Source organism: Ambystoma mexicanum, chromosome 11 (assembly GCF_040938575.1).
Source record: "Ambystoma mexicanum isolate Mex_15411 chromosome 11, UKY_AmexF1_1, whole genome shotgun sequence".
NCBI lineage: Eukaryota > Metazoa > Chordata > Amphibia > Caudata > Ambystomatidae > Ambystoma > Ambystoma mexicanum.
Window position 1 is genome coordinate 734480296 of NC_090934.1, and position 26545 is coordinate 734506840.

A 26545-nucleotide genomic window follows, 5' to 3' on the forward strand; every position below is an offset into this window, starting at 1 on the left:
TTGTGACCACAGGCCAGATTCCGATGTCATGGAGGAGGTCAGTGAAGATATCTATATACAAAAAAGGAATGAGAGAGTCCCTGGTTAATTATCGAATACTATCAATGATTGATTCAAGTGCTAAGGTTTTCAGTAAGTTATTATTGAGGTATATTAACGAGTGGATTGAGGAAGACAACATTTTATGGGGACAACAATCGGGTTTTAGAAAGGGTTTTAACACAGTGGCGAATCTTTGGCTTTTATTATATTTTACTAGGGATACTCTATTGAATAAACACAAGACATTATACATCAATTTAATTGATTTTACTAAGGATTTCGATATGATGGACAGACTTATCTTATGGGAAAAGATGAAAGAGGGGGATTTACACACGCGCATTCTATATTTCACAGGAGCACTGTATTAGAACTAATTTAGAAGGAGAACTCAGTAAAGAGATAGAACGTAATTATGGCCTAAAACAAGGGTGTACATTAGTACAGGACTTGTTTAGTGCTTATTTGGCTAATTTAGGCAGGGCCCTACAAAACATTGGTAATCCTCCTCCCTGTATATCACAATATCCAATTGCATGGTGGTCGTATGCTGATGATATTGTAATCTTCGATCAGACAGTGAATGGGTTACAGCGTAGCCTTATGGCACTTCAGAAATATGCTTTAGAACATGGTCTAATTATAAATATAGAAGAACACAAAATTATGACCATAAAAGCTAATAGAAGAGGTTCAAAGAGATATAATTGGACATTTCAGAGGACTACGCTGGAGGAGGTTGCTAGTTATCTTTATCTTGGGGTGCTTATCACTAACAACATGGATAAAGTTAAGTTTGCTAAACACATCGAGAATAAAGTTTTAGCAAAATGTATGGCCATAAGATCATTTATCTCAAGGACAGGAGGGTACTCCGTAGAAGGATTGGTACATTTGTATAAAGCTTGTATTGTGCCTAGTATCTTATATGGCTTAGAGGTCTGCTCCACAAAAAAACAGCATGGCTAAGTACCCTTGAAGGGAAACTCTTGTTTATCGCAGGCTGTGCCGGTGGAAACCATCTGTAGTGAATTAGGGCTCATTTGACTTAGTACAAGAAGGATGATAGCCATGTGTAAACTATACGTGAACATGTTGATGAATCATGATCACCAGAATTACCTTGATTCCCTTTTCCTGGAGAAAGATGGAAACTTTATCAATGCAGCTTACCTCCAGATACAGCTTTACCTAGAAACCAACAACTTACTGGGACTAAGACAGTTGGGCTTCAGACCTAGGCACGGGACTGAAACAGTGCTTATCAATCTTAAGACACAAATTCAGATACTAAAAGATAAAGGAAATCTACCTTGCTCTTACTCCTCGATTTGTCTGCGGCATTTGATTTAGTGAATCATGAAATACTCTGTCATCTGCCGCACACTTCTCAGACCAAGCTAGCTCCTGGATCAAATCCTTTGTTAGTAATAGATCAATGAGGGTCTTTGCACCTTCTGCGCCAGCATCACCTACACCAGTCACCTGTGGAGTCCCAAAAGGTTCCTGTGTGTCCCCAACTCTCTGAACCTCTAATTTTATTTAGATAAATGAGTTTTGAGAACACTGCAAGTGTCCTGCACAGACTTGTGGAGAGGGATCGTATTGTTTAAGTCTGCGTTATATTGATGATGATGTTATATTGAGGATTAAAATATTAATCACAAGATACCTTACAAGAGCCACACACGTGTGTTTAGTTAAAGTATTTTTCAGATGTTTTATAATAAATTCTACTCTTAATGATGTCTTAAAGTTTAAAGCATCACCTTATGCTGGTTGATTCTGACAGAGCTGTTCTACTTTCCACCTAGAATAACAAAATACAACTGTATGTCTTTATATACGAGACAAAGAGATTCTACATAACAAATCAATTATCCAAATGTAATGTTGAAGGGCTTTAAACCGTTTGCTACACTGATTTGTCTTATAAAGTTGCAAACACATATCCACGCCATTTTTGCAAGACCATACTGTGTTAATATTGCAATAAGAGCCACATTGATGTAAACCATATTTTCTATCCTAAAAGTCATTAATCAACTGAGGATACGAGTGAATGTGGCTCTTATATCATCATGTTCAAGCCACTCTGATGTTACGGGTTTATAATTTATTTTGTACCCTTTTGATGGTCCATGACATGCCCCTTGGACTTCAAATTGCAAAGTCCCTTAAAACTTAAGTATAATAAATACCCTCCACTTCCACTGCCAAGAAACATAATTATAATAGTTTGTCTTGCCCATAACAGGAGGTGCCTTTAGAACAATTGTGAAAATCAATTGTATTTTCCTAGTGTAAATATATTAAACCCAGTTTATTTTTCGAGAAACTACGTGAGGATACACACCACCTCAGAGTAAAACAATTGAATACTTTTAGTATATAATAAAGAATAGTTTACAAGTTAACCGTGATAGCACCAATAAATCATGATTGTTTATATCACTAGACCATCAATGAGCTTCCCACATTCAAGCACATTGGCCCTCATTACGACCCTGGCGTTGGACCATGGTGCTAATAGCACCATGGTCCATGCCGGTAACTTACCGACTCCGCCATGGCGGAATAGGGAATTACCGCCCCATTCCGAGGTTGGCGGGGCGGTAATTCCCCATGCCGCCATGGCCCTTCCCCATTCCCATTTTTACCCCATAGGCCTCAATGGAAATGGGGAAGGCGCTAAGTACGGTGCCGCAAATTGCGTCACCGTACTTAGCACCAAGGTCCCTTTGCGGGTTGGTTTTTAACGCCTGCAAAAAGCAGGCGTTAAAGTCTCCAACCCGCAAAGGGACCTCGTAATCAGGCGTTAAGGGTTTAATGCCGCCGCCACCTTTTACGGCGCCGTTGACCCCTTAACGCCAGGGTTGTAATGAGGGCCATTATCTGCATTATGTCCTACAGTAAATGTTTTAAAAGAGACATAGCTAGATCTCTCTAGCAAAAAAGAAGTATCCTTACCAGCAGAATTGTAAAGTTTTCCAAAACACTGTTCATCATGTATTTTTCCGGTAAATGTTTGAGTTTGTGAATAAAGTTGATCATATATTCACACATTGGAGAGCGATTTATTCTATATACAAATCGACCATTTTCAAACCTTGCATATTCCGTCTGGAAACAGAGAAACACGAGACAGATTTTAGTCAAATCATTTTTACACAGCCTTCATTGTACTTTACAATTTAATATTTTAATAAGTGACATTTGATTGCATGCATTACTATTACATTTTTTGGGACATATACCGCTCAATCACACACATTTTGCTAAAAATCGAAATAACTTCAATATCTTACATCAGATGGGCTATAAAAATCCACAATTCTGTTAAATCAAAGTAATACATCATAATATTTTTTTTAACAATTCTTTCATGTTATGTCGTTATTTAGAATAGCTTAAAAAAGGAATATAATCTTTAGGTCCTAATTATAGCCCAGGAGAACTGGTTGGCTTGACGCCAACAGTTACCAGGTGCTACATTTTACTTCCGACCCAACCAGTTCCTTAATTATATACCGATGTGACATTAACTCTGTGTGTTTGGTAATGTCTATTAAACAGCATTAGAACACACCTAGAACACCACCTCTAAGACATGGACTCTGCAATGCAGAAACCTCACCCACATCAGCCTCAAGCTCATCAGCACCAGCTCGCCAATGCCCACTCAGCTATCACCCGTGCAGCAGACACTGCTGACATCATCACTATACACAAGGTTGATGCCACCTTCATCACGAGACCTGGCTGACACCCACCTCCACCCACATCCTAGATGTCCTTGTCCCCGATGGCAACAGCATCCAACACAGAGACCGGCCGAACAAGACAGGCAGAGGCCTCACAGTCATCCACAAGACCTCATGGCCCTGCACCAGACTTGACACCAACAACATAGGCTCCTTCAGAGTGCTCTCCTGCCACTTCCTGCTCTTCCAGACAGACGCAGCCACCTTCCATCTCATCTACAGACCACCCAAACCCCACACCACCTTCATCTGCGATTTCACCGACCTGGTCACCACCATGTCCTTCACGCACACCAACAACATCTTCCTAGGCGACCTTAACCTCCCATGCAACAAGGGCACCAAACCGATGAAGGAAGCTCTCCTCTGCCTTCTCGACACCCTCAGCCTCACACAGCACATGAAAGATCCAACGCATGAGAAAGGTAACAACCTTGACCTAATCATCACTGCACTGCCTTCCCTCCACTACAGCTCTCCTCTCCCGCTTGACTGGTCTGATCACCTGCCCGTGCCTTTCAACATCCTGCCCGCCGCCCCAGTCAAGCACACCCAGCATAAACCCATCAGACAAACTGTCAGGTCCTTCAAAAACTTCCCGGTGGAAGCCATCACGGAAGACCTCACCATCCTCCACCTCACATGTACCAAACACTCCCAACTGAACTTCGACTCTCCAGTGGAAGCACTCAACACCACCCCCCTAGCCTCCATCGACCGGCACGTCCTTCTGAAACAATGCACATGCTAACCAAAACCGTCAGCACCCTGGTACATGCAAGAACTCAACCTCAACCAAAAAGTCATCAGGAAACAAGTGAATACCTGGTGCCGCTTCAGGACCACATCTGACCTGGTGCTCCTCAGGGAACTCCAAGCAACCCGTCGACAACTAATCAACATAACCAAGACCGCCTACCATCAGATCATCATAGCAGAAGCCGACAACAAAAGCAGAGCCCTATTCTAAGTTGTCAAGCACTGAGTCAACCCACGAGCCAACCCTGCCATACCACACTTCATCGAAAAATCCACCAACACCTTCTTCATCGACAAAGTCAGCAAGATTCACCAACACTTAGACACCAGCTCTGCATCCACAGACCCACCTCACGTCCCTCCTCGCGAAATCTCCACACCCTGGACAACATTCAAGACACTTTCTACAGAGCACCCGGTAGAAATTCTGGCCGCCCTCAAAGCCACATCGTATACAGATATCATCCTCCCAGCATGCATCGTCAAGACCCTGCCAGCTGAAGCTCTCCTTCCCTACCTGGAGATAATCAACAGCTACCTAACTCAAGGCACATTCCCATCGACCCTAAAGACAGGACAAATCCTCCCTTAATGAAAAACACACTCTGAATCACAACAATCTAGGTAACTAGCACCCAATCACCCATCTTTTCTTCCCAGGTAAGATCATCGAGAAAGCGGTAGCTGCGCAACTGCAGCAATACATCAACACCAACAATCTCCTCCAAACCTACCAACCCGGGTTCAGACCCAGATGCAGTACAGAGACCACAACCATAAAGGTGGTCGACACTGCTCTGAACATCCTTGACGACCGCCACCCTTGCCTCCTGTTTCTAGTCAACCTCTCAGCTGCTTTCGACACAGTAGACCACCAGGTGCTTATGGATACCCTACATAAGTGCATTGGGATCAGCAACCATTTCCTAAGCTGGTTCAAGTTCTACCTCGCCAACCGCCAGCAGTTTGTTCAGATGGACTTCTCTAGATCGTCAATGCTACCCGTCACCTGTGGAGTCCCGCAGGGGTCCATCCTCTCCCTGGTGATCTTCAATCTATACATGGAACCACTGGGAGACCTCCTAGCCACACACAACATCCACATCCACCAATACCCTGACAAAACACAGCTATACCTCATGATCGTCTCCATCAAGGCCATCTACAGGCTCAAAACCTGCCTCTCACTGATCCAGTCTTGTCCAGTGCATACTTGAATCTCAACCCCTCTATGACCAAATTCCTACTCCTCACCAACAACAACGAACACCCAGACATACAGACCTGGCTATCAACCATGAACCCTGACGGCTTCACACCCGAGCTCACCTCCTGCACCTAGTCCCTCTGGTTCCACATAGACAAAGACCTCTCCTTCAAGACACACATAGCTAGGAACACTCAAACAGCTTGGTATCAGCTCTCCCTACTGCAGAAAGTTGTGCCCTTCCTTCTTCCAGACAGCTTTAGATCCACAGTTCAAGCACTAGTCCCACCCCACTTGGATGGTGGAAAGGCCTCCTGTTGTCTGCCCTTTTGCCCCTGAGAAGTGTCCTACATGCTGTTGCATACCTCATCAAGAATCTATGTCGATACAACCACATCACCCTGGCCCTCATCGACCTTCACTGGCTCCTACTGCAAGCATGAATCACATTCAAATCTTACTCCATTATCTATAAGGCAGTGACCCTCAAGTCACCCAACCTCGCAGAGAAACTCAGCATCTATGGTGAACAGCGCACCACCAGAAGCCAGGACACATGCAGACTAGAAATCCACCACTAAAAAAGGGAAAGGACCAGAACACAAACCATCTCTGCCTATGCCCCCAAACTATGGAACCTCCTCCCCATCAGACTCGCCCTCAAGCTCCTACAATTCAGAAAGGAACTCAAGACCCACCTCTTCAAGGAGTCTCTCCTCCTCAACACCTAGGCCATCTCGTTGCCCCTGACTCGGTAGATGCTGCCTGCCTCTCTCCTCCTTGCCATCCTGTACAGCTGCTCTCTTCCTCTGTGCCCCTCTGTATCCTACCCCCCACTGTATATGTGTTCTATTGTTACCTCTAAAAAGCACCCTGTTATGCATCTGTTCTGTTGTATACTTCTGTAAAGCATATATTGTTATATACCTCTGTAAAGCGCTCAGTTGCTCCTCGAAGCTAGGTCCATGCTCAATAAATACCATCCCACCATAATAATACCATAACAAAAATGTAAAGCATGATAGGCCCCATAGAATGAACAAAAATGTGTATCTTGCATTACATGTGAGTTACATTTACAGCATTAGTTCCTCATTACCCAGAGGTAGCTCCGGCATACTGGGTGATGGTGGATATCCAGCATCTCCTTTTAGCACCTGGTCCTCAAAGCTTTATTTCTATTACTGCTCGGCCATGATGTTATACCTGACGATGAATAAATCTATGGGACTTTGAAAACAAATGCTTTGTTCCATCGCTGCATAGTATTTTCAGCTAGTTCCAATAAAAGGTATGAAAACCTATATCTTGTGTGATTTGAAAACTGTATTAACATGGCGTCTAATTTTTCCTTTCACTATGAAATTGTCAAAAGAAACAGTGCACCAAGTGAGGAGACCTAACAAAAGAAGTAGTCTTACAATAAATGTCACATACTGTATAACCTTTCAGAAAAAAGGATCAACTCCCTTTATACACTTCCATGTAGTATCTGCTATGCCCAAGTAGTGTGGCAGCAAAATGAAATGGGCTTGTTAATTCTGAAAGTATAAAAAAACAGCACAAAAGGGATGTCGTTTTCTGAGTGCACCAACAACGTACAATAAAGGAGATTAAAGGAGATAGAAATCCTCTGTCAATACAGGGAAACAAAGCAAAGGAACGAAGTCCACAAAAATAGGCATGTTAAGAGTCAGGACACACAACCTGATGAACAGAAGCATATCCACAGTGAACAATTGCAGAACTACATAGAAGGCAAGCACTGCTCTTTTTATATGGTAGAGATGATGAAAACCCAGTGCGGACGCTGCCTGCCTCTAATACAGAGACCCTACTCCTTTACACATGAGCAGATGGGAATACAGAACACAGAGACAGCACATCTTGGTCATCATCAAGGAAGCACCTGACCAGAGCTCTCTCATTCCCGTCCATCTGTCCCATAAATGCCAAGATGATATTTTGTGTCACGCCTGCAGGCAAGTCCCGACTGTTTTTGTTTTCTGCGATTTCATTACTGGCTGCCGAAATTGCAGTACAAGTCGTGGTCATTGCAAGGTTCACATCAGTTTTGTGATCTGAGTCATAACATACAGTATCTTCCAATTGCCCAGTAAATGAAGGAGTCCCATTCCAACCACAGCATCAATATCTAAAACCTTCCCGCATATTGTGAAACTCTGTCCTTCAAAAGTGCCATTTTAGGGAAAGGGATCCACTTTAACCCAATCACAGAACGCCCTTCAGAAATGGTTGCCAATAATATGCTGCAGTCAGGAGCAATGGCTACCTGCCATTTATACAAATGAATGCTCAAGAAAGCATTTAATAATATGTGTGCCGATAAAATAGCTGTCAAAACAATGCTCACATAAATCACACAGTAGCTTTATACTCTTAAATCCAGGAGGAGCTGTATTGTAGCATAGTCTTTCCACCTCTAACTTGTGATTTAACACAAGCAAACAATGGCAGTAAAATACAGTAGATCCTCCTGAAACAAAAATATACCTCTATTCGAGAGCTATAGCCAAAAATGTTATCCAGCCAACATGGCATTTATGCAAGCATGTGCTCTGCATAAAAAGTCGACAACAACTCCCATATTGAGCAATGTTTGAAAATACAAAAGCCACCACCAAGGTGAATATGACACCGATTCCAAAGTAGGCTTCACTGTTTTACACCCAGCAGGAGAAGTAATGTACCATAGCACCAAAACAGCCACCTGAAACCTCTGTATGAGAGGTAAAAAGGCATTGCTAAAAAATATAACATAATCCTCCTGATCATCTGAACAGAGAAAGGACCTGAATACAAAACATCAGTACCACACCCCAAAACCTCCTTTGACTCAAACAAAAACAGCATGGGCCACACCAAGAATCTACTCAGAAGCCTAGTTAGCACTGCACTGATAAAGTGTCTGCCGTGACATTGTTCTGGCCATGGGAGTTAGGGCAAAATCTTACTATGCTAATTAATTAGTCCACTTGGCCGAATGACTATTCCAAAATTGAACTTGGAGAAAGAAATAAAGGTTTCAAAAAAGGTAGCAAGCGCTCCTGCCCAGAAAGAACATGGCATGATAACCTGCTCTGAGTGTTTTTTGAGATGAGAGTTTGCTCTATCGCTTTTTGCTCAGTGTACCTTTCACAGATGGGAAATAACCATTTGCATATCAGTCTTTGTTCGGCCCACATGGGCAGTCCACAACGAAATGCTATGGCAATTCCTTTCTGAACAAGAGTACCAATAGCAACCCCATACACGTGTTTCAGCCTTGTTGGGCCTCATCAGTGAGGTGTAGCTGTGCCTCTCTGAGCACAGTGAGCAGGGAGTCCACGTCTGTTTTCCCCCAGGTAACTCAGGGTGACCAACCCCAAGTCCCTTGCAAATATTTCAAAAAAGGCAGCAGGCGCTCCTCCCCAGAAAGTACATTGCATGATAACCTGTTCTGTGGTTTTTTACCACTTTGAGATTAGAGTTTGCTGCCATCGCTTTTTTCTCGCTGTAACTTTCACTGATGGGCAATATCTATTTGTATATCAGTCTTTGTCCCGCCCACATGAGCAGTCCAGCACCAAAATGCTATGGCAATTCCCTTCTGAACAAGAGTACCCACAGCAACCCATACACATGTTTCAGCCTTGTTGGGCCTCATCAGTGAGGTGGAGCTGTGCCTCGCTGAGCACAGTGAGCGGGGAGTCCACGTCTGGTTTCAAAAAAGGGAACTCAGGGTGACCAACCCCAAGTTCCTTGAAAATATTTCAAAAAGGTAGCAGGCGCTCCTCCCCAGAGAGAACATGGCATGATAACCTGTTCTGTGGGTTTTTCCCACTTTGGGATGAGAGTTTGCTTCCATTGCTTTTTGCTCACTGTACCTTTCACAGATGGGAAATATCAATTTGCATATCAGTCTTTGTCCCGCCCACATGGGCAGTCCAGCACCGAAATGCTATGGCAATTCCCTTCTGAACAAGAGTACCAACAGCAACCCATACACGTGTTTCAGCCTTGTTGGGCTTCATCAGTGAGGTGGAGCTGTGCCTCTCTGAGCACAGTGAGCAGGGAGTCCAAGTCTGGTGTTCCCCAGACAAAAGAGTGAAATGAGACTTTGAACGCTAAATGTGAAATCATCCCAAATACTTGCACAGAAACAGTATATATGTGTGGGACTGCGGTGGTTTAAATGTATATTATATTTATTTACAAAAAGACTTGGGTTCTGGGTAAGAAATAGAGAAAAAGAAAAAAAAATGTGTTTGAACACTCGAGAACCAGTTTGGCAAGGCAGGCCCTTTGAAGGTACCCATCCCTCTTGGGAAAGGAAGTCCCTTTACAAATGTGAAAGGACCAAGGTGTGGAAATTTGCGACCAAGTCAGACTGACCAGCATTTCTGCTGCAAGCAACAATGGACCAAGGGGAACTAGCCCTGTAACAGAAGTGTGAATTCCTTTGACACCTCTCCTCAGCTACAACTGCCCAGGATCAAAGGGCGCTATGGTAACCCTGTTGTTCAGAACTGACACATAGGGGGCAAGCTGGCTGTGGAGATTTGAAGACCACCCTACAGTGACAAATGCCATCCATTTGAATTTAAAAAAGTTTTACATGAAGACATTTATTGCAGTAATCTGAATAAGCAGTAATGTGAAATTATGATGGTTTTGAATGTAGTTTTTGTATAAGCAAGATGAGACTGTGTGGGACTTCCTGGCATGTGGTGGACGTGAATGGCATTAAAGAGGCATTTCTGGGGAAAGCGTACATGACACAGATGTAGAATTTGAAGAGAATATGCCGGACATTATTATGCTTATATGGAGCCAGTTGCAGAATTTTAGATGTTTTGTTTCCCCGGAAAACAGTGAAATTGTGCCAGAAGGGCAAAGCAGCATCGCACAGACTTGGCGTTTGAAATGGCATATTGTGAAATATGGAGTTTGCCTATCTGATTTGTATAATGGTGACTATTGAAAATATGAAGTTGTATTCCATAACTCCTTTTGTGAAAAGTTTGGCTTGTGGAACAGAAGGGGTCATAAAACGCACACACTTAAACTGATGTCACTTCCTTCAGTTCAATCAGCTCGGAGGGAGGAGGTGACAGCAATAGCCTGACCTATCCCATCCAAGAGGTATGTCCAGGTTACTTCCGCCCACATAGTAAAAAGTCTCTGATGTCACCCTGCTTACATAAGAGGGAGGCATAGGGAGATCCAGAGATTCAACATTCAAAATTCAACCTGCAAGACTCCAGAAACCAGATCCAGGCAGAACCACCTATCCAGAACCTCCTATCCAGGCAGGACCACCTATCCAGAGCCTCCTATCCAGGCAAACCACCTATCCAGAAGGAAACACTACAAAAATCCCAATAATTTAGGGAGAAAGGAGGAAAGGCTGCAGATCCCGCTGTCTACAGTGACCAGACACCTGTTGCTCCGCTGTTCCCTTAAAGGAGAGCCCGCCGCTGCCCAGGTGACCAGATCCTTGTCCCGATGTCCAGAGACCCAGTTAGCGGTCCAAACTACCCCACTTAAGTGCATTTTTTAAGTATCACCCTACCACAGTAACAAAAACTGCATACCCCGCTCTGTTGCCTTGCATTCTGTCTAAACCTTATAAGTACCCTAGTAACTTCCCAAATTGTTAGCATCCTTTGTGTATCCTGTTCTTAGAAGAATCCGTGTTAGTCTCCATGTGTTGGCGTAATTCAGTTCCGATCATTTCTGTCCTTTGTGTAAGTCTGTAGTACCATTTTAAAATAAATAAATTAATTTCCCATAAGGATGAACGTGGCACGAATTGGTTAACATTGCAAATTAACCTCCTTGCATGCAGTGTTTTTCTTTAATAATCTAGCCAATCAAATATAGACTCAGTAAAACAAATCATTTTGCTAACAAAACCGAGTTTGCCTGTGAAATTGTTTCCATTCTAAAATCCGATTTTCCTTTCCTATAAAGAAACTCATACTGTCACCCCATAAGAGTTACCCATACACTTCAGTATCCTATTGGTTATGTGCATTTATACCCCATCAGAAAAACTGATTTCCTATTTTGACTGTTTAGCCCATTTCCTTAGCTGTTTGCTTGTTTTAAACCAGTGAAAAATAAGCAATATTGCAATGTGTGATTTTTGCTGCACTGCTTTCCTTCCCAAAATCGATTTCCTCACCTATATTTGTATTGTTTAGTACCTTGCCTTGTAGCTTGTAAGCTTTCTTGCCTCTTTAGACCGGCCACACAAATTACTGTCTGATTCATTCTAGCGCACATGTAAACTGATTTTTTCTTTTTAAATGTAATTAAAATATTGTATTGGTTTCTGCATACACAAAATAAACCTTTAACATTATTACATCTCCTGTACATAAAATACAAAATTCTAAGTTTTCAGATAGCTATCACAATCTGCTGAATTATCATAGGACAGCTTCTAGCATCTTCATTACAGCAATTATCAGTTTAGTTTGATCTCCCATTAACATCCAATTCCACCAGTCTTGCGGAGTAAGGGTAGCACCCAACATTTTAAATTCATCCCAAAAAAACCTTTGTATTTTGTGAAGACCCTGACAGTACATCACTAGATGCTCTGGCGTTTCTACAGGCCTCTCAAATGTGCAATAGTGGCACAGAGCATTTTCAACCCCAGGGGATTTCCTCATGAACAGAACTTGTCAGTGTGTACGATGTTTAGCTTACATCTAAGGAGGTCTCTATATTTAGAAGAGGGGAATTTCAAGAGAAATTTTGGGAGAACATTTACCTTTCCACTCTCCAAGATTAGAATTTCTCGAGATCTCAAGTTCGCGCACTGGTCCACTGTGGTGATCCAGTCCCTATTGATTAATTTCTTTTTTAGCATGTCAGGGTTTTGAATCAACATTTCCACGGCAATATCTTTTTCCTGTAGGAAAGCCTCTATCTTCATTTTCCAAAGCTTAAGAAGTCCCAGGGTTTTGTTAAAGGCCAAGATTTCAAATGGCCTTTCCACTTCCTCCAGTGCACACTTTCTATAAAAAGAAATGGATTTCCAAATTGCCATGGACTCTAAAGATTGGAGGCTGAGTTTGCGCCTAATCGTACAAGACGGGACTGCAGAAGGCAATTTTAGAATAGATCTCCAAAAGAGGGCCTCCAATTTTCCCCACAGCTGCCAAGAAAAAACAGAGGGTTAACTCTGCTCCGTAGGTTAGAATTTGGGCCACCTTCTGCTTATAAAAGGACAGAATTGGTTCAATTGTAAATTGACCAAATCTGCGTTGGAATGCTCTACCTTGGGTAATCAGCGATGTTAGTCTTAACTGTAGGAATTCAAGATGGGCCACATCATTACTATTCTTATTAAGAGTTACTCCCAAATACACTATTGATTCCACCATTTCCAGCAGGGCACTATCCACCCTCCATGTAAATCTCTCTAGTTTTGTTTTTCCCGCACTTATCATTGGGAGGCCTCTAGGTGGCGCTGAAGTCCTATTTGAGTTGAATCCACAAAGACCAAATCATCCGCAAACAGAACCCATGGCACCTCCTCTCCATTTATTTTAGACGGAAAAGCACGAATCCTCATCTGGGATAATACCATGTCTGCTATATATAAACAAAATAGCAGAGGAGCCAAGGAGCACCCCTGCTTCAGCCATCGATGGGGGAAGATCTTATCAGAAAGATTTCCTCTCTGTTTCAATTGCCTTTACCAGGTCCCAAGGACAACCCCACTTCCGCAATTCGACCATAGGCGGCCTCTAATAACTCCATCAAAGGCCTGTTCAAGGTCCATGAAGGCAATGAACAGGGTGGATCCATCACCCAAAATTCTCTCCTTAAGAAGATTAATGATAAAAAAGATTTAGGGATGTACAAACTCCCTTGACAAAGCCGGTTTGTCTGGGGTCCAATATTCCCTTCCTCTCCACCCAGTTAGCTAGATCCCGCAATAAGACCGTAGCAAACAACTTTCCGATGGAATCTAAAAGGGCAATGGGGAGATAGTTTTTTAGATCAGGCCTATCGCCCCTTTTAAGGATTGGCACAATATATATCTCTCCATGAGGGGGTTATTTTCTTGGTAATCATAATTTGTTCGAACATGGTCACTAACAGTTTGGACCAGAGGTCTCTGTGTTTTTTAAGTTCTTGATTACAGAGACCATCCGGTCCCGCCGCATGCGATCCACTCAACTTACTGATCATAGTGAGTGCGTCATGCTCTTCAAATATGAAGTTTCACCTCCCCAATCCAGGCTCTTTGAACACCACTTCTACCCCACCTGGATCTGCAAATAGGGCTGAATAATGGAGAATCCAATCCTTTTCTGCTACCATCACCGTGGTACTGGACTGCCTAAAGACGCCCCCATTGTTTATTAATTCCCAGTTTTTTTTGCATTTTTGGACAGCTCTTTAAGTCCGCTCCGTGCCCTTCTGCAATTACAAGAGCTGCGCAGAATTCCACCAATTTCCATAACCCTGACATGCTTTCCTTATTCTTTCCAGTTTGTCCTCTCTCTGGTCCCCTCTTATATCCTTTATGATCTTTCTCAAGATTTTCCGCCTTTCTACCAAATCTCGGTCATAAGTATGTTTTTGGGACCAGAAAGGTTTGCTACCCGGGCCATTTACCTGGCAGAATTCTTTAAGAAATCCAGTATAATCCACCTCAGTGGGATCCTCAGAGAGTTGGGTCCCATAAGCCCAGCTTACCTTCCTTAGATCCTGCACTCTTAGTCACAGATGCAGACCGCAACAGCCCAGGACCGCCTCTCCCATTTTTTTCCCAGGGCTTCTGACCATACCACTTCCTCAAGTGGATAGCCAGCAAATCATGGTCACTAAAGTGCTGGGGTCTAACGGAGAAGCTCTCGATCCCATCCCTTAGGTTCTCGGAAAAAAAGCAATAGTCTATGCATGAGACTCTTTCCCCTGATCGCCACAAGCATGGACATGGCTCTGGCTTCCATATTTCTCATTCAAATCAACTTTCTTTCCTTAATTTCATTATTCCCCAATGCTCGTCCCTTGTTGAGTACCAACTTAATATTAAGATCTTCACATATCAGAATCTTAGCGCCATCCAATTCACCCATCATTTCATCAATTTCACTTGTGATTGACCTCATAAAATTCACCTCCTTCCCCATGTTGACACACCAGTATATATCATTACCACCAAGGAAATGGCACTCAGATCCTTGTCATGTTTCAGATAGATAATCTGAACATACGTATTTGGGCATTTGGTTTCCACCACCACCCGTCCCAAATCATTTTTCAGAAGCATCAGGAGACCTGAATACGGCCGACCCGTCACCCCCTTGGGAGCGGGATTCAGAAAGGCTAGATAGCCATCACAATTGGGGGGTTTCCTAAGCCAGCTCTCTTGGAATAGGAGCATGTCAAACAGGGCCAAATCAGGAATCATTTCACTAAAAAGTGATTGGAAGCCCCGAGTATTCCAGCATCCGATCTTCAGGGGCTCCAGTTTGTCTTCCCTTTGAGTCTAACAGCAGCCATGGTGGCCCAAGGATCCAGCCAACCATGACCAGGATAATGGTTCAATTGTACCATCCCTTCCAGGGCCTTTGGGACCTTTTGTTTCCTTTTTTTGGTTAGCCACCGCAAATGTCAAGGAGTGAAGTTCATTGTGTGTGGTAGATGGTCCCACCTTGTTTTTTTTTCCTTTTTAGGAACAGGATCTTCATGGTCTCGAATGGGTGCAAGTTTTTGGACTGGGCCCCCTTTTGGGTCATTTTTAACCTCAATAGCTTCCATCCAATTTGCTTTTAACTGCACCTGATAATCCGAGACTTCATATCCCAAGTCCAGAAATTTCTCCTTTAGTGCCAGGATTGAGTCCTTCTTGGTTTGGGAGAATAGATGCAAAATCACCCAATCTGTCCGCTTTTCTTCCACAAATTCAACAACCCTAATATCACTTGATGCAAACTCCCCATCCGGGATCAAGCAATGAAACAGATGCAGTATGTTTCTTCTATTCAGGGTGAGCATGTTAACATCCTGTTTGATTCTCTCAAGGCAAAGCTTGTGGGTCGACCAAGCACGGCTCCTTGAAGCCACCTCTTTGGTCGCCGTCCTCTTTTGGTCAAGGGCCGAGCAGCTTTTCAATGAAGGTCTTTGAGGGAGTTCTTTCGCCACTTTTAACTTCCCAGAGTCGATGCTCCTACTAATTTCTCTTTCCTCAGAGAGCTTGGAATTCTCAGTAAGCTTAAGGGATGTTTTTTCAACCTGATTTGGTGTGGAGGGATTTTCATCGCGGAGTAGAGGCCTCTTTGGTGACTCTTGCATAGCCACCGATGACGGTCCCTTAAAACTCACTTAGAATTTAGAGCCAAGTCGAGTAGGGTCCCTTTTCACCATGGACTGATTAGTCTCTACAATGAGACCCTCCATCTTTTCCCATTCTGAGTTGCTCAAATCATTCCAATCCAAGTCCTCTTCAGCTCTCTCCAATTCTTCTACTAACAGACTCACCTCACTGACCGATGGCGGTCGCTCATTTGCTTCTAAATTCACCTCTCGGTCCAATGATGGTTCCGATCCTTTGTCCTCAGGCAGCTGGAGGTCAATTCTGAATTTTTTGCCAGCTGGAATAATTTTCAGTACAGCTGGAGGAGATCGAAGGTTTCTCAGAAAGGCCCTGTACCCTTTCGTTTTCCTTCTCATTTTTGCAGACATATTTTTAGTTTTTTTTATTTGCTGAGGCGCTACCTTCTTTAATGAGTCCATTATGGGGCCTTTCCAGAGACTTCTTCCGAAGAGTTCTTTGCTCCATCAACTAATGGAGCATCAGTTTTCTGATCTGTTTTCCTATTAAATACTGAGAACAGATTTTTGTCCAAAAGGTTACTTGGCTGGAATTCAGTTCGAATTGTCAAATCCACCACTGGCACACTCAGCCCCTGTTCTGGGCGGGGAGTCACAGGATCAGTTCCATTTGCCTTTGCCAAACCAGTCCTTTGGGTTTCTCCCTTCATATTCATTCGCATCCATTGACAGTCCTGTAGGAGAACTTCCATCATAGCAGACTTGTCTGCACATTCCCGTCGGGCCAGGTCACATAGACGGCCTTGCCCGACAGCTGAAGTTTCTGCTTCTTTATCTAATCTTGTATCCACTCTTTGAGCAAAAGACTCCAAGAGCAGCATTGTATTCGATATTGTGGCCGTCAGGGCAAATTGGTCCCTCAAGGGACTATTAAGACATTCGTAAAGCTTTGTGAAGGGAATTAGTGATGTAGAGATCAATGTCATCACCAGTTGTTGCAGATGTATAAATCCACAGCCACCTTTAGCTGGTCGTCCTTTTGATTTCCCTCTCTATTCTTTGAGGATGGCGTTGGCATATAAATTGAGGAGGCTGACGATGAAATGGAAGAGTCTGCTTCCATAGGTACATCATTTTCATCATTTGCCTCGTAGGACCTTGCATCAGACAGGGAACCAGGCGGAACACAAGGACTCCTCTCGTTAGCGGGCCAGCTACCTCCCCTTTCCAACTGAACAGGTTCCACAGAGCCCTCATTTTCAATATCTTGCATCCCCTCACAGCCCAAATCACCAGAGGAGATCCCCAGCTCATTCGAGATCAGGGCCACTCCTTAGACGCTTTTAACACTATCCTCACGTTCCACCTCTCTGTCAGCTTTCAACATCGATTTATTCAGCATTTTTAAACAATCATTGACTGTTGATATACTCAGTCTTTTCTGTATCTCTATTTTCAAGGAAAGGTCAAACAAGTCTTTGGCCAACTTATTCGCCAAATCACCAGTGTGCGAATACATTTGATGGCAAAATGCTTTTGTCAGAGCCGGCCACTGGCTTTGCCTGACTCTCCAATCCACACAGCACGGAAGTTTCATCCAATTGCCCCATTTGGCCGGTCCTCTCACCAAAGGGCGGCCCCCTCGGGGGGAGGGGAGGAGCTGAGGGCTTGTGGTACCCCAATCGCCGGTCACCTCTTGGTATAAAAGCCCTCACCCTTTTCGCTCACCAACACGTGTTCGTCAAATCCCTCCTCCTGGGTCTTCGTATCTGGCAATGATCGTGGCCTCTGCACCTGATCAAAGTCCACCATATCCGCCGCCATCTGCAGTTTGAGCCCAGCCCACCTCTGCTTAGCTGTAGGCGCATCCCTGCGCTCAGCGGACAGGGAGCCGTTCTGTCTGTCATCCAGGGGCTTGAAGAGCGGTTTTCGGAGGCCGGAGCACGCACCTCCTCACCCTCCTGCAAACTCCTAGAAACTGCACTTGCCTCCACTTCGCTCCGCTTTGCGGAGGAAGTGGGGTATTAGTAGGAGACAGGAAGTCCTTGCACCGGGGGGAGGGGCTCAGCAGGGCTCCCTCGCTTTCCAAAGTATTAAAGGGGAAATACCACTTTTTTCTTTTCAATGATGCACAACGTCCCACAGCACCAAACAGCAGTGAATCCAGACTCCTAGAAACTCCATTTGCCTACACTAAACTGATCTCTATCTATCCAGTGAATTCCAAGTGCCATTTTGCTAATTTTTCAAGGGTTTTTCATTTTGTTTTAGCCTCCCATTCTGAGGTGGTAGGTCAGAATTCAAATGTGATTTCTGCCTCTTATTTCTGACTCCTTGCTACTCCTTTCCACCCACGCAAAACTTGGTCAGCGGGTGTTTGGGGAAATGTTGCAGGGCGAGTGCATAAATAAATATTTCATTATTACACACCGGCCTGGTTCATGGGCCATTGCGATACAGGGTGTTTGTCAAGGGGGGTGTGAGACGGGTTTGCTGACTTCTCAAAGCAGAATCCGAAATTAATAAATTTAAAAGCATCTTTACTGTGCGCCATATCCATTACAAGTGGAAAGAGACCTGGTCTGGAGTGTGCCTTGTCTTTGAATCTGTTACAGCATCAAAGCTCAAATGCATGTTATGACGACTTAACCCACTATACCTACTTCCCCTCTAGCTTGACTAAGATGAGAAACCCTCCTGAAAAGCTTGCATGTGAAATGTTGCCTGGTGCCAGAATGCAGACATCTGGTACCCTTTTGAAGTACTTTGGGATCCCTTGTGGCTGCTGGAGAAAGGAAGGTGATCTTAGTGTACTGTGATGACCATATAGTCAGTTCTCTGACCACTGGTGGTGAAGTTGACTTTTTGCCCCGTGGACTGCAGTAGTACTCGCCCTACTGCAACCATTACCTTGTTGTGCAATTCCATTGCCACTTTGCGAGAGAAAAAACATTGGCAAGGAACTTTCTGGCAGCGATTGACTTTTTCCAAAAGACACTGGAATCCAGAGTTTTACACAAATGGGTGTGGCAAGAGATATTGTGCCAACATTATAGCTAGTTTATCATCAAGCTGGTGATGACTATCACAGGATTTATGGTATTTTTGGCCACACTCCAATGCTTCCATAGCAATGCCATGACAGAATGGCGGATCACTGTTTTGCAACATTGTGGCACAGGGGCTTGAGCTTGGTGTCCTACTCCCAAGCACTGATACAACTAAAGTATTTTAGGGGTATGGTATTTGTGCAAACTGGTGCTGCTCGTCTAATGGTATGCTGAGAAATGCCTCTTATATCTTTTGGTTTCTTCCCATGTTTGTGCATGGTGCTGCTGCACATGGGACCATGTAGATGTTGTATTCGTGTACGTCCCCGACATCCCTCAGCACACTCTTTTCTGACACAGAGTGCATGTGGCCAGATTCAGTTGCTGTTTATGTTGTGTAAAGTACTGCCACTTTGACTTTGAGGGCTAGCACATAGGCTGGGTTCATGTGCGTGATGTTACTGGTCATGCTGGTGATAGTCAATGTGATGTGACTTTGGATCTGCAGTGGGTGGCTTATTTCTAAAAGATACATTATACAGGTGGATGAGGAGCTCCTATTAATACTACACCCTAAGCCCCTGTTCTATCATTCTCCTCTATCTTCTCAGTCTCACTGCTTTACAACATAAAAAAGTATTCCCATCTGGACTCAGATGGAGAGTAATCTTTTTTATTCTTTATCCATCTCATCATCATTAGTATCTGACACAGTCTGGGATGTTCAATCTCCTCGTGCTGGCCAAGTACTCCATATGTTGGTATTCCCAGATCTTTTTTTCATAAGATATGGAGGCCTCCCCCCCCCTGTTTCCACTGCAATGTTGGGAGGAACTGGAAGTACAACCGCCTCTCACATTCTTGGTGGACTTTCATTGGTGTGGTGAAATGACAGTGCATTATCTTGTACTTGTGCATGCACACCAGAGTAACGTGTGCAAGGGGCATTCAGTTGGATGATAGCTTTAATGCACAAAACGCCATTCTGGCTTCCCCAGTACACATAGCAAATACTACTATAGTAGGGCAGGATATTCAGTGGCTTGATTTAAACTCAAATTGAGGAATATGAATTGGGAATGATTTTACATGGAGGCAGTGAGCAGTGGTGGGCAAGGATTGTGGAATGTTGTAGAGGGTAAGCATGACATATTCAACACCTTGTTGAGAGATGCAGGGGAATAGAGATGGAGCTCGGTGGCGATGAGGGTTTGGCTACAGTGAAAAATGAGAATGGGTGCACTGCAGCTGAGCATCAGGCAATGAAGGGTCCATAGAGGACTTTAAGCAGGGAGGCAGATATCAAAGGCAGAAGATTTGATTATCATCAACAAATAGATAGTATGATAAGTCAAAGTAGAGATGCATAAGCTGAGAACAGAAGTCTGGAGTGTGAAGAGGAGGGAATCCAGGATAGGCTGTTGTGGGACCCCTGCAAGGAGGTTGTTAGTGGTGCTGAAGGTTGTAGTGTACCTGGAGGTCCCAGATTTCCATAAAATACCAAAGGTGCAGGCCAGGTATGAGGCCACCTAAGCAGAGATTGTTCCCTGAAATATAAGATATGAGAGTCTGAAGGAAGGTAGGATGATCAACTAGTTCAAAGGTAGCAAGTCATCCTCCATTCAAATCAATTTATGATGTTAACTAGTACTTTAACAAAACTGTGTAATACAATACAGCACAGAAACACTTAAGTATAAGGATGATTTTTTAATACATGGTACAATTGTATTGGAGGATTTTGCCCTGAAATAAACACATCACTCAATTGAGTGTTATATTGTTGATAATATAAGCTCAGGTATTACAATTAAGACATTCCAATTTTGACTAACTACTTTTGTGACAATGTCATTAGATCATTAGGCTTGAAGTAGATAGGTCTGAGAATTTTATGAACACGTTCAACTAAAGAGATTCTGGGTTCTAAGTCATTCACAAAATCGGGACCTCCAGAGGAGAGGAATAAAGTTGTTTAAGTTAGTTTCAAAGCCACCTTTGAGTCAGGTTACTTAAGATCGATAAAGCCTCCGTCTTTGCAAGGTCATGGCTTAACTGAAACACAGATACATAACAACAGTCCCTCCCTCTTAAGAAAAAAAACATTGATAGCAATTTTAAAGAAGATGCTAGGAAAGATATTATTACATCTGCATGGCAACAGCTGAATTTAATCATTTGTAAAATAATTTAAAGGTCTTTTTCTTGTGTGTGCAATTCCTTTTCGTATAAAACAGAGACTCTATTGTACAGTGGTAGGCCTAAACAAGATGAGCTCTTCTACTAATGAACAATGTCCAAGGTCTGCAATGGATGGCCATCAGTGATTGGTTTCATGTTTTGGGACTGTCTCAGGCTACGTTGCTCTGAAAACAAATGACAGAATCTAATGGTAGGAGAAAGTATAACTACTTCAAACGTGTAACGGTTTTATTTTTAACCAAATACAATAAATAAATAAATAAATAACTCTGTGTCTAGTTTACATCTATTTCAGCTTTAGTGATGCAGTCAGTATAACCACATTAATGGAAAGCCGACTGGTAAGACAGTATCCCATGCAGAACCATCAGAGGGAATAATCTGAAATTAAATGGGGTGTACTTTTTGAATGGATGCATTTGTTTTGAATTTGGTATGCTATCAATTAAAAATTAGCTCTATATTGTTTCCTCTGTAGAAAAGCCATGAGCCATAAAGTTAACAATAAATGGGTAGGCCCAGGAGCTTGGGCAGTGATGAAGACACAGAATTCTCCATGACCCAGCACGTTTTGGCTAGCTCCTTGCTTATCCAAGCTCCTCCCAGGATCTCCTGCTTCCGAGGAGCATGGTGTGACCTGCTTGGCCAAGCTTGGCCAAAATGACTGGCCGAGACAGCTGGTCTCTATTGCCTTCCAAAAAAGTGTAGTGTGTTTTCGTCACTCTGGAAATAAGGAGCAGGCCCCAATCAAGTTTTGAAAATCCATGCCAGTGCAAATGCTGGAGCATTTGTGTGGCAGAGAGGCGGGAAGACTACAGAAACACAAGTTAGCGTTCAGCCCCTACTCTCCACCATACAAATGCTGTACAAATGCCTTACAAATGAATAAAAATGGGCGGTAACGTTAATGGAAGGCGTAAATGCCTTACATTAACATGACGACTGCATAGAACATGAGCATCTTAACTTTTCTTCATGTCCTTCCAAGCGTACCCTTACTATTCTATTCTTCTAATGTTATATATATATATTTGTATCTCATTACTGTATCCCATTTCTGTCCAGAACATTATTGGCTCACAGCTAGGTTTTAACTATATTTCTCTAACCTCCACACTCCTCCCATCTAGACTCCACAGTGAAATCTTACAGTGCTGACACAAAGGCATGCATGCACACAAAGGCACGCAGACACAGTGGCATGTGAAAGCTGTATGTGTCACCATGCCACTCTAGTATTAGATCGGTTTTTGGTATTATTAAATACCAGAGAAAATTATACACATCTTTCCTTTTTGTTAAAGTAAAAGGATCTGGCAAATCCTCTGCATACTGAAAATAGCCAATGTTGATGAGCAGTCTGTTGAAACTTTCTATCACTGTGTGGGATGACCCATACTAATACTGCCTGCTGCCGCTGAGTGGCTACTGTAAGTGGTTACAACCCAGCACTCCACCTAAATCAATGCCTAATATGGGATGACCAATTGAAACCCTTATTTATATATTTTTATGTCAAAAAGTTCTTTTATTTCTGGATGATGTACCCTTATATAACACCCCTCTCTTTGAATCCCCCCGGTCTCACTGAACCAAGAAGGTTTGTTTTGCAAATTAAGATCTATTTGAGGAATTGCACAATATATATATATCAAACTTTTATGAATATGCACAATATCTGAATATCACACTTATGAATATGTATGCAATGATCAGCAATGGGTAATATTTCAATAGCAACAATCTCTTTAATCAATTAGGAGTAGGAATAGGAAGAATAATGTAGCAGAGAATAACTTTGTATGGGTTCAAGAAAATGCAATGATAGGAAAGAATGCAACACAGAAATGAAACTTGATATGAATTCAATCAAAGACAATGGAATCACTCTTTCCCCTGTGACTACTCACTCCCCCCAATATGCAATATGAAGAGTTGGAATGAGGGCACACAGGTTTCAGGAATAACAATCAACAATTGCAGTTTCAATCCCACTTCCCCCAGCAAGCATAGAGAAAGAGGTATGATTTTAAAACAGGTCAATTGCTTTTAAATGTGGTTTGAATTGAATGGGAAAAATGCTAAAAATGATTTAATTCACTAAATGGGATTCAGAACTAGTGAGAGTTGCTTAGGATTGGTTCAGGTCAACACTAGCAATGATTGTAGAATGATTAGCAGATGGAAAACGAAATTCAGAAGTTGAAAGCAAGAATCTGATAGGTCAGAGAATTCCCCCTCTCCTGATTTGAGAAAGGAAGTGTGTCATGATGTGTCATCATGTCTCAGAGTGACACTGTGTTTAGGGTCCAGAGAAAATCCCTCCCCTTTGCTTTTACCCAGAAAATCTATTTTTCCCAAAAAACATATTTCCAATATTCACAACTTGTTGATACTACATAATTACATGACAGAGGTACGTTTCTGTCCAAACCTCATCTTCCTACGAGTTTTGGTTCACAATTGACAATTTTTCACGCTTTTGGTTGGTTTCTCAATGTTAAATCTGTACAACTTTTTACACATACATGCACATACCATCTGGGCATATTACTGTAACTTTTCATATTTTTAACATAATCACAACTGCTACAAAGTCCACATTTTGATAGTTCAGTCTCTGAACATCACAAGAATTCCAGAGTAGTTTCTACTTGTGAGCAATATTTTCAGTTCAATAATCTCTAAATTCCATATTTTTGCCAGTTCGGTACAATATTTTATAAGTCTTTTCCCAAACAATATTTTCTGTGCCCTCTGAATACACACAATGGTTTGTCTCCGCCTCCAAGGTCTTGGCTGGGCTAGAGAGTTACATGGGCTTGTCTTCCTGGGCATTTGGTACCAGTTCACACCCAAATTAGCATTTCCATTCAGTTTAAGGGGGTCCTTTGTCTGGTAGCAGAACAGGCCAAAGTTCCCCTCCCAGTTCCTTTCACACCAGCCTGCCAGATTCTTAGCAGAGAACAGGGGGAAATATTCCTTTGGTGGGTAAAAGGGTGTGGAATGTCTTTGAAGCCCAGTGTAGTTGACTTTAATTCACTTTGAAACCCAAGCTTCACAGTTTTGTCCTAAAATACAAATTACATTTTTACAAATATCCACCAATCTCTTAATTTCAGCCTTCTTAAACTACAGAGATTGCATTGTAACAACCCATCTTGCTTTTGATAGGAAGTCTCTTCTTTGGCATATTTTGATTTTAAGGTACAATCTTTGAAATGACAGGTTTAGAGATCGCCAGCTTCTGACAGAGGCGAGTAACGGTATTGCACCCATGTTTGACATATTTCTTTCCAGCAAGCATCTTTAAAGGTGTTTTTTTTTCTGTATACTTCTGCTGACATTATATTTCCGTGGATTCTTGAAGTAGAATGACGTTTAACATCCAACAAGGAGGTTGGATCTTTTGTGTGATTTGTGAACCATGATTTTTGCAAATTTGACAACCAAGAAAAACAGATTTCCAAACAGCTCTGTTTCTTTTGCAATCAGCATTGCTTTTTCAAGTAGTTTCAGGCTGCTCTGTGGGTAGCCCAATGGTGGGTTTTGGCAGTGGTCTCCTGTGTTACCACTGACATGGGCAAAAGTGGAGGTGGCCTATTCTTCAGATTTTTCCTGCGCACTTCTGGGTGATTTTAGCATGCATAATGCTTTCCAGCGGCCATTCTGATGTTCCTGATGCAAGCAGCGCACAGGAATGTTGCAGGGCCTGGACTAGTGGGGGAAAACATCCCACACTACAGAGTCGTCTGCAGAGTCGAAGGCAGTCTTTGCAGTCTTCAGTTTTCGTGTTGGGGAGCAGCCTGTTGACACTTTCTATCACTGTTTGGGAGGACCCATACTAATACTGCCTGCTGCTGCGGAGCGGCCGCTGAGTCATCTGCAGAGTCAAAGGCAGTCTCTGTAGTCTATGGCAGCGACGTCCGCAAAGCTGGGTTCCGCCCTAAAAGACGATGGCAGACTCCTGCAGAGTTTGCGACCCCGCCTCCAAGAGAAGGACAGGGGCCGCAAGGAGCCGTATTCTTCAACGGATCTTACGATGAGTGGCGTCCCCCGCCTTGAGACTATATCAGGTTAAGAGTCTATCAGACAAGAGAGGCCGCCCTGATCTCACAGTAACATTAACAACCCCCCCTCCAGACTCAAATTTAGAGCTACCGTCTCGGCCCCTTCTTCCATCTTGGGACCTCCAGTAGAATCAACGCCAGATCAGTCCCCCCTGCCGGAGAATCATTTCAGAGCAGCAACTTCCCTAGACCCAAGGACTTTTAACATCACTTGAGCCGTTAGTACCCTAAAACACTCCTGCCGATCTGAAACCACAAGTCGCTTTTAAAGGGGCGGCAATTGATCTCCATTCCCCTACTAAGCATATCAGCAGTCCTGAGGGCCTGTTGGCAAACAAGTACAGGGCAGTTTTAAACCAAAGCCTGGAAGCAGTTTGAGGAATGAACACTGCAACAACATCGATAGTCATCCACCCAACCCCCGACAGGGAAGATCTGGTGAGTCCAGCCTTCGACCAATTGGAGCAATTGGCCGAAGGACACAAGGCGGACATGAATATGTCGGGAGGTAACGATCAAAACCTAGGATTTAAGCCCACAGAGAGGTCCCCTCGTTCAACGCCCCCCCCCCCCCCCGAAGGGACAAGCAGGGCTGGTCTTAACTGTCCCTGACTCTCTACATTTGGCCCGAGAGGATAAGGAAAACATTCCACCAGCCGCCATAGAGACCAAGGAAGTCATTAAAAGTCAAAAGAAACAACAAATATAAGGGGATCAACACTTCTCTAACTTACGAACTCGCACAACAGCCAAAAATCAGAAGCGGCCCATACGAGCAACATTAAGAGTAAAAAACCCTCACAGGAAAGCATTATCAGCTGAATCACGACATCAGCCGCTATCTTCAAATGTACTGGAGGAGTTTAAAAAAAAAAAATTCTTGACCTCCAGCCAGTGCTCTGACGAACTATCAGATGCCGAAATCCTGGCAGAAGTGGAAGGAGCCTTGGAGCCCAACCTCATCCCGTTACCACCACAGGATCTTCCAGTGCAGGGGGCTGTAACTCAGCCATTGAAACAGACCATGATGAATTTGACCCCACAAATATGGCACTTTGGAAAAAAACCCAGCAGACCTGGAAGTACATCAGTGAAGACTACGGAACCCGTGGGATTGAGACCGGCCCTCCAGGACATCCTAGATCC

The 26545-nt window shown here is 43.3% G+C and overlaps 1 protein-coding gene across 5 annotated transcripts in view; it reads right to left on the bottom strand.

Annotated features, from left to right (window-relative positions):
• Positions 1 to 26545, bottom strand: part of TEAD1 (TEA domain transcription factor 1) — a 791559-nt gene that overhangs the window by 35822 nt on the left and 729192 nt on the right. For all 5 annotated transcript variants that reach the window (XM_069623630.1, XM_069623632.1, XM_069623634.1 and 2 more), the window contains one exon: positions 3013 to 3165. In XM_069623630.1, coding sequence (XP_069479731.1) covers positions 3013 to 3165 — 153 coding nt within the window. The remainder of the gene's footprint in view (positions 1 to 3012; positions 3166 to 26545) is intronic.